Here is an 8,960-nt window from a genome sequence, read left to right as displayed (position 1 = left end):
TTTCTTCACGTGTCAAAGAGTAGATCCCACTGAGACACGACGTTCTCGTGTCTGCCTCTTAAATAACGTGAGTTTAATAGATAGGCTCAAAACCATAGCTTGGTTCCCATACCATTCCTCCCCCAGCATGCTCCGGAAGAAAAATAAAATGACTTATTTACCAAGTACTTCCCACTACTGGAATTATATGGTAGCCCTGCCAGCGGCACAGAAGTGTTTAGGCAGGTTTAAGCTGAGTAATACACATAGGTGGTGCAAGTATCATAAAGCACAGAGTTTTGCCCATATTAAGATAAACTTCCTGCCCCTATTGACACTTAATCACAGAGGTCTGTTTACACAGGATTACTCTAGCCTTCAGCTCCAAGCTAAATGGGCTTTGGGGAAATGCTCCAGAGAGAAATTGGTTTGGGATTTAGGAGGAGGCCTATATTTTGGTCATAACAAGAGTGGTATTTTTGTTATACTCTTCTCAATCTAGGTCTACCCAGAGAGTGTATGATTATACTTCAGGTATTAAAGACCGACTTCGTAGAACTATTATTAGAAAAATTAAAGATCTAGCTAGCTAGTATGCCTCCGTTCTCAACGTCATGCCACAGAGCAGCACGAATCCAAGATCAAAGAACGCTGTGATGTGGCGACGCACCATACCAAACACAGGACACCACTGTTTCTGCTTTTCCATACTCTTTATTGCCAACAGTTTAAAATGGTCAACATAAAAAAAAAAAAAAAACATTTCGATAATAAATACTGCTCTTTGGGCTGTAATAAATAAAAAGTTTATTAACAAGGAATGCACTTTTCCAGCCACAAGTGTCTTCAAAAATTAACAAAAAAAAAAATTATATATGGCCATAGTTCACAGTTAAGCAGCCAAAAGCTGCTCCGAGTACAGCCTTTAAACAACACGGGAGCTTCCTCCCTTCTCCTCCCCTTCAGGAAGTATATTCACAGTTCCGAGTCCTCTGTCTGAAATGCTCTCCACAGAGAGAAGTAAAGAGTCAATGCACCTTTCTGTGAAATTGTCTGAAAAACCTTTTAAAACAGGTACGTCAAGGAAAACTGCATTCTGGTTCGCTCTGATTGTCCAAAGTCAAGAACTGTGTGCTTCAGCCTGGTCTGGTTCCACCCAGTCCAGCAGGCCACAGAGGAATTGTTTTCGTACCACCACCTGTCTGTCTTCTTCAACATGCTGTAGATCATTTTACTGGCTTCCCTGTAGATCTCACAGTGGAAAAGAGGAGTCCCATAGGGTCCATTCGAAAAGTCTTTTAGTTACATCTCTGTAAGAGCATGTTCAGAGCATATTCCATTCGATTTTTTAATTCTGATGAACAGCCAGACATGAGCAGAGTTGTCAGTCTGAACGTTGTAGATATCCTGTCCTCATTGATGTACGTGAGAAGGTATTCTTCATTTTGGCTACAGATGATTATTTTTGTATGGTCATGGTAGAAATTCACCTTTAAAAAGCAGATACAGATATTAGATCTCTCTAAATATTCAAGAATTAGAAAAGTTTGGTCAATAACTAAATTGGCTAGGTAATTGTTTAAGACCTAACCATGCACTTTCCTGAAGGGTTCATATACCTGAAAGGTGCCATCATTGAAGAGCATCATTAAGGCCTTATCAGATTTTAGCCACTGAAGGAGGTAGAGCCGAGGTCTGCGAATATCAGTAACACTAGGCAGGTCTCCACCCTGGAAAAGATTGGGAGAGTTAGTGCCTATAAAAATTTTGCAGTGTGCACTCAATTCTTCTAAAAGCAAATGCTTCTCAAACTTAAGCAAGTATCAGAATGGCCTGAAGAGTCCTGGCCCCACCTCCCAGAGATTCTGACTCAGGACATCTAGGGTAGGAATGAGAATCTGCCCTTCTACAAAGCCTTGAGGCTATGTGGATGCTACTGGTCTGTGGACCACACTTCAAACATCACTGCTCAAAAGCCACAGTACGTACATCCATGAGGTTCTCCTCCATGTAGTGAGAGAAGTATTTCAGCACCGTCACTTGACTAATGAATTGTTCAGGAGCATCTGTTGCTGGGAAAACAGAGCACTGGCCAAGCTCTGCGTAATAGTGAACTGTTCTAAAAAACAGGAACAATAGGGAGGGAAGAGAAAAAAAACAGAAGCAGTTAGTCAGTGTTTTCAGATTTCTTTAGTGCAAGACTAAAGAAATGACAGGACTTCATTAATTGGATACACTTACTTTTTGTCTGGAAGGAGGCTCATGTGAGCACCGTTGTTGAAAAGGACACCTACAGTGTGGTCTGAGAGCTGGTATCCAAAGCCATACTTGTTAGAGTAGTCGACCCACTTAGTGACCCACTGAAAGGAAGTGCTCAGCTGCTCTTTGGGGATGCAGTCGGCTTCTGGCATGTTTTCTAGACATCCTCGAAGGACTCGTGCCACTGTGTCTGCCACACTCCCCATGGTACTGTCTTCGAGGCCTGAAAAGTCAGAGGAAGATACAAAATAATTAACAAAAAAACCTTAGACTTCAGCAGATGCTAAGTTTCCCTCCACTAATTCTGAGGACACAGAATTCAAAATCGTTCCTTGCCTTTTTCCAATTCCTCTAATTTTGCTTCCTCTATGCTAAATTAGGCTACAAAACATACTGGCTTCAGTCACTTAGTACTGAGCGTTTATAGTTTCATTATTTAAAATGTGACTGACAAGCACTTACATTCACTGCTACTGCTGCAGCTGCCCAGAGTCCCTCTGACTATCATCCGAATAGCATCTCCAATCTGCTGCTTGTTTTCCACTGCGGTTGTTCCAGATCTGGCCACTGTAGTGGTAGGTGGCGGGAGCTCCTAGAAAAGAGAAGAGTCAGGCAATGAGTCAAGCATCTAAAATTCATTTAGGGTGGAGAATTCTAGGTTAAGATGAGACTCTGGCAATTGCTCAGAAAGCTTATCCAAAAGCAATGGACACAGCCAGGTTGAAGATAGTGCAGTAACTCAATGGCACGCATCATTAAACTAAAAGACAAAAGTTTCTCCTTTCAAAAGGCCGGAAGAAAAGCTTTATGTAGAAGATTATCATGCTTGAACTGTGATAATCATAGTGCAAGTGATAATTAACGAAGAATGGAAATGATATAAAGTGTTTATATCTATTTTGTTCTTTTCCAGCATACCTCATCTGTCCTGTGTTTGCTAGGCTGCTGAGTTATTGAAGTCTTTTTCAAATCATGCCTAAGCTTGTAAATTTCTTCATCTTCTTTAGATGCTCTGTCTGTAAATCAAGGAAAAGAATTATGAGTGTTACTCTATCCCAGCAACGTAGGTACATAGCCATATTTCTTCCTTTTGCATTAATAACCAGCTTATGAACATCGGCGAAAACGGCATTGTTATCATGGCCATCAGCTACAATTACGCAAGAAGCACACTTTAATATATATGACACAAAGAGCTGTCAATCACAACTCGCAGTGGGGATTTATTATACCATAAAAAGTCTAATAGTATACAAACATACTGGATAAGTTATGCTAATGTAAAAGCCTCTTTTAACTAACTTATCAAATTTAAATATACTATTGGATACAGAAGAGTGAGAGAAGTCTTAGAACTTACTTTGTGTGTCAATGTATCTTGCTTTGTCTTTTTTGCCACCAAAAAGAGCAGCAGCTGCTTTCTTAAAGAAATTCTTAGCTGGGCTTGACAAGTGGAAATCTGGAACTGTATGACAACAGCTAGAAGAAAGTCTGTCTGGAGTGAAGCCCTGTGGGGTATCAAAAAAGACTCTCATTATCTGCTGGGTAATGGGGATCAAAAGTATCTAACAAAAAGACACAAGAAACATACCAACCTGCAAAAAAAATTCATGTCTAATGATGTCATCCAAACTAGGACGATCCTCTGGATTTTTAGACAACATGCTGGCTATTAGGTGCTTAGCAGGAGCCAGCAATGACGATGGCATTGTATACCTTGCTTCTCTTATGCACCTGTAAGTTTCTTTCAGATTTGTAGTTTCAAATGGGGGTCTTCCTAGTAACATTGTATACCTGCGCGAAAGGGAACAATTCTTTAGGGATGATGATAAAGCAACTCTTCTCAAGTGTTACATCTAAATCCAAATTTGCTTTTTGATCATTTTGGTGCATTTACTTACATGACACAGCCTAAGGCCCAAATGTCTGATTCACAGCCATGTCCTTGTTTGTTGAGGACTTCAGGAGAAAGATAATTTGGGGTACCACATATTGTTCTGGAAAGAGAAAATATCAAGATCTCATTAGGAACTACTGTACTGTTTAAACTTAGTTCTCTGGACAAAACTTTAAAAGCACTATGTTGAATTTCTATTTGGAAACATTTGACTTCTGATTTTTGGTACCTTAACAACTGACATTTGACCAAGTGACTTTTGGCAATTTTTTTTAATGCATGTACAGTTTTTTTCAGCCCACATGACAAAGTGTTTTTAACCAACTGAGACCAGGTACAGCATGGCAGTTTTACACATTACAGGCAAATGTAAGACAGACTTCTTTCACAATCAACTTACAGGCATAAGGCACTGTTCCTGGTCCATAGTGGGCTCTTAATAAGTGTTTCCTTAAATTAATATCATTGTGGCTTATAGATTTCAGTATCAACTGACCTTCTCCGAAACATTAACTGGAAAATAATAAGGGCATATTTGATCTCCACAAAACCCTAGTAGGACGTATCTTTCTGACTCTTACCTCCTTCTGTGTTCTAAGGGTTCCAACCTGGCTGCCAAACCAAAGTCCCCGACTTTCAGTTCCATGGCTTCATTAATAAAAAAGTTCCCTAGATGAAAAACAAAACAAAACCTGAATCCCTTTGAAATGGTGTTCTACCCAAGTACACACACATCAACCTTGGAGGCAGGCAGGCAGCGGTTTAATATTAAATTCATCCACTCAAAAGAAAGATTACATAGGCTGGATCCCAATTAAGAATGTTAACACATAAAAAGGGAGAGAGAGAAGAAAAGAACACTTCTAACACAAAAGTCAGCAATCGGGGTCCAGGGCTCACCTAGTTTGAGATCTCTGTGCAAGATTTCTTGTTCATGAAGGTACTTTAGTCCAGACACAATCTGCCTGAGGTAGTATCGGACTTCTGGCTCTGTCAACACCTTCCTTGCTTTCAAGATATGAGCCATGGACTAGGAAGAGAAGGAAAAAAGAGAATCTGTCAAACAAAGTTATCAAAATCAGTGGTCTGCTTTTGCACAATGCCTGACGAGTTACAGCTGCAGTATAATAATTACTTCCACAACTAAAATCCCAGATAAAATGCAGTTTGAATGCCACGTCCGTTTGGGGGAAGTAAACATACTGAAACAGGAGTTGACACTTACCCTTCTACTGCAGTATTCCAAGAGAATGTAAATGTTTTCTTTGTCCTCAAAGTAGTGGTAAAACTGCACTACATGCTTATGATGAAGAATCCTGTGAAGTTCTATTTCTTTGTCAATCTAAAACAAAATGCAAGGTAAGGTTTATTAGCCTCTTGTCACCTCGGAAAAGCCAGTTGCTTACACATGCAGAAGACATTTCCCTCACGGGAAGGGCCATCCCTGCACACAAAGAAAATACTTGACTCAACAGTCATACACACCTTTTCCCTTTGATGAGGTTTAGCTACTCTGCTGTGAGGAATAATTTTTGCAGCATAGACTTTGTTGTTGGTCAAATCTGTCATCTCGTAACATTTCGCGAAGCCACCCTGAAAGGAAACAAAGCCGAGACGGAATTGAGCACGGCAGAAAAATGGACGGCAGATCTTTTAAAAAATAAATGAATAAAAATAGGAAAGAAAAGCAAAAATGGGGGGAGGGGAGGTGGACAGAGGGATGCAGTCTGCTTTTTAAAAGCTCCTTCCCGAAGGGAAAAGCATCCTGAAAACAGTAAATTAAAACAGTTTTCCTTCCCCCCTTACAAAGAGGAGCTTCATGGAGCGGACTGGGGTCGGGGAGATGAGAAATAATATCTGAAGAGACTTGTCAAGGAAAGTCTCTGGGCGCAGGTGGAGGGAGCTGGATCTGGTCTCGAAAGCTGGGCTGCGGGAGGCAGACGGAGCCGCGGCTCAGGGTGTAAAACCGATCCCGGCGCTGTCAGCGCACAAAAGCCAGCGGAGGGCAGGTGAGCAGCCCACGTCGCGCGGGGATCGGACTCCGGAGAAACCCAGAAGCGGCGGGCGCGGGACTCAGGGTCCGGCCGGCCCGGGGGACGCGAGGGCGGACCTCCCTCCTCCCGCCGGGCGGCCGCTCGTCACCTTTCCCAGCACTTTGCCCCGGCAGTAGCGCTTCCCCGTCGTGGGGTCGACGATAATCCGCGACACCTCGGCCCCCGAGTGCGAGTGGTGGTGATGGTGGTGCGGGGCCGCCGGCTGCACCTGCGCCTGGGGCTGCGGCGCCTGCAGCTCCTCGGGGGGCTGCTGCGGCCGCTTCTTCTTCGAGTCCCCGCCGCAAGTCTTGCCCAGCGCCTGCTCGCACATCTTGCTCCCGCCGGCCGGTTGGTAGGTGATAGTCCGCAAGAGCTCCATCGTCGCCTCGCCGCCCGGCCCTGCCTGCTGCCACCTCCGAGGCGCCGACACACGCCCGAGCCGGCCCTCGCCTTCGAACCCCTGCCGCCTCTAGCAACCGCGCCCGACGCCTCCGTCCACTTGTGCGAGTGCGAACGCCGGGCGAAGTCTTATATACGGGCCGAGGAGGGGCGGGGACTCGAAACGGGATGCTACGTCAGGGGCGAAGCCCCGCCCACCAGCCGCCCGAGAGCGCGGGGCCGAGCCGGAGGGCCCGACGGGCCGCTGGCGTCCCGCGTCCGAGCGGCGTGTGAACGCAGGTGGCACGGCCCGGGCGCCGGTCGCGGGGACCACTCGCTGCGACGGGCAGGCCGGCAAGGGAGTCCGGTCGTCCCCGGAACCGCCAGCCCATTCTTCGAATGCTGCGAGCTTCTGGGCGTGAGCTAGAAACCCGAGGGCGGACGCCAGGCCCCGCCCCCACCGCTCGCCCCCGCCCCCGTCGCTCAGCCCCGCCCCCGCCGCCGGGCCCGGTGGCCGGGCCGCGCGGGCACCCGGGCCGCGCGGGCACCCGAGCCCCGCCGGGCGCTTCTGCAAACGCAGGGTGCCTCCCCCCGCGGTGCTTCCTCACCGCCCCCAGCCTGACGCCGCCGGGGTCAAGGTGCACGGCAGCCCGGCGCCCACGCACAAGCACGTGAGGCCGCACCTGGCCGTCCACAGGGCGTGGGGGCTGCTGGCCCGCGCTCTTACCCCAGTAGCTCTGTCTAGGGGGGAACCCTGCGGGGAGGCCGTGCCGGTGATAGACGGCGGCTCGCAAAGCAGGGTGGCCCGAGCCCACTGCCGGGCTGGGCCCGGTCGGGTTCCCGCGGCGAGTCCCAGGTAGGCCCGTGGGGCCTCTGCCGGAGGTCGAGCCCTTCGAAGCCTTAGATCGGCTTCGCCTTCAGGTTGCCCGAAGGCTGGGGGCAAGGGCGCCATCTCGTGGAATGTTCTAGAAGCGCAGGTAGCGGTATGAGTGGGCTGCGGGTTAGGACAATGTGGGCCTTCTTTGAAGATCAGTGGCGTTAAAAGCGTTCCTGGTGCTAATTATGGTTTTACGATCAACACCATGTATCTGTTCTTACTTCGAAGGGGTTATGCAGAATGCGTCGTTTAAATGGCTCATTAAGCCACGTAGCTGCCCCGGTGCTGGGAGAGTGGGCCCAGGGCCGCCTGAGGTGGGGCGGTGGAGGGCTGAAGGGAGGAGCAGAGGCAAGTGAGCTGACCGGGGCTTAGTTTCCTGTTTCCGGACTTTACTGTTCAGTTTTGCTCACCTAGGAACACCATTTTTCCCCTCTCATGACCCCAGTGTAACATTCAGTGAGTGCTTATGTCCAAGGCACGTTGTTTCATGTTTTGTAATGCCTTGTTTAATCCTACAACAATTCTGAGTGGGAAATATTGTTCTCATTTTACAGATGAGGAAACGGGGGTTTAGAGAATTTAAGGATTCTCTCTATATATTTAGTAGATCACCCAAATTATGATCATTAGCAGTAGACAGATCTTTTTATCTAAGTTAACAAGATGTGGTCAGCAGTTTTTTGATACTCAATTCCAGTGCTCCTTAGAACACCAGATTAATAAACTCTTGGAAGGTTCTTAGAACAAGGGTTTCCTCAGTCAACTATCACGTTTGGGTCTGCGTAGTATCATTTAAACATTTTCAAAGACATTCTGTCTCAAATCCTTCCCACATAATGTGCAGAGGAGGCTACATTGGCGTTACAGGGCAGAAAGGGAAAGTTGTCTCTGTTTCTTTCTTTTTCATTCTTTAATCAGTTCAGGGCAAGCCCAGGCTTGTTTCTCACAGTGAAAGTAGACTTTACCCGAGATTAGCAGGGCTGGAATAAGGGGTGGGGCTGAGGGTGGAAATGCAGAATTACATCATCCTCCCCTTTATTCATAGGCTTGGGGGTCACCTTGCTCCCCAGATTTGTGCAAACCATTCACTAGCGTGTGGTAGGCTTGCTGGTTGAGAAAATACTACCTTAGTTTCCAGAGCTATTTTTACCCCATGCCTTCATTTTATTGGTTGATAATGAACTTTTTATCTGTATTTGTTTATGGCCTTCTAAGATAAGGGCTGTGAAGGATAGAATGCCATATCTTTCATTATTATTTCAATTCTTTGATTATCATATACTATTGTATGTATTTTTACCAAATGTACTTAAACATTTGATAGTCTCTCGAACATTCCGTATGAAATTCAGGTCTATCCTCCAAAACATTCAGGCATTTAATAAAATCGTAACACTATTTGTGTTACAGGGTCTTCAGTCCAACTGTGAAAATCTGATTTTTCAGTTTGTGGTGCCCTCATGTGGGCAGAACCAAAATTGTAGTCTATAGAACAAAAAAAGGAAATCAAGGTACTTGGCATTGGAGATGAATCTTT

General features: G+C 46.0%; 1 protein-coding gene across 1 annotated transcript; it reads right to left on the bottom strand.

The window, feature by feature from the left end:
• Positions 1-673: 673 nt before the first annotated feature.
• PLK2 (polo like kinase 2) lies at positions 674-7,005 on the bottom strand. The gene is made up of 14 exons (XM_008535217.2): positions 6,278-7,005; positions 5,621-5,728; positions 5,361-5,477; positions 5,036-5,165; positions 4,717-4,804; positions 4,140-4,235; positions 3,834-4,032; positions 3,599-3,746; positions 3,157-3,254; positions 2,701-2,830; positions 2,221-2,461; positions 1,969-2,098; positions 1,599-1,709; positions 674-1,469 (listed from the first exon to the last, which is right to left on the bottom strand). Exons 1-14 carry the CDS (start codon positions 6,545-6,547, stop codon positions 1,278-1,280), a joined length of 2,058 nt encoding a protein of 685 aa, XP_008533439.1. The 5' UTR covers positions 6,548-7,005; the 3' UTR covers positions 674-1,277.
• Between the last annotated feature and the right edge of the window lie 1,955 nt (positions 7,006-8,960).

The sequence above is a fragment of the Equus przewalskii genome, chromosome 20 (assembly GCF_037783145.1).
Source record: "Equus przewalskii isolate Varuska chromosome 20, EquPr2, whole genome shotgun sequence".
NCBI lineage: Eukaryota > Metazoa > Chordata > Mammalia > Perissodactyla > Equidae > Equus > Equus przewalskii.
The sequence above is the reverse complement of the archived record's forward strand: the minus strand, read 5'-3'. Positions and strand labels throughout refer to the sequence as shown.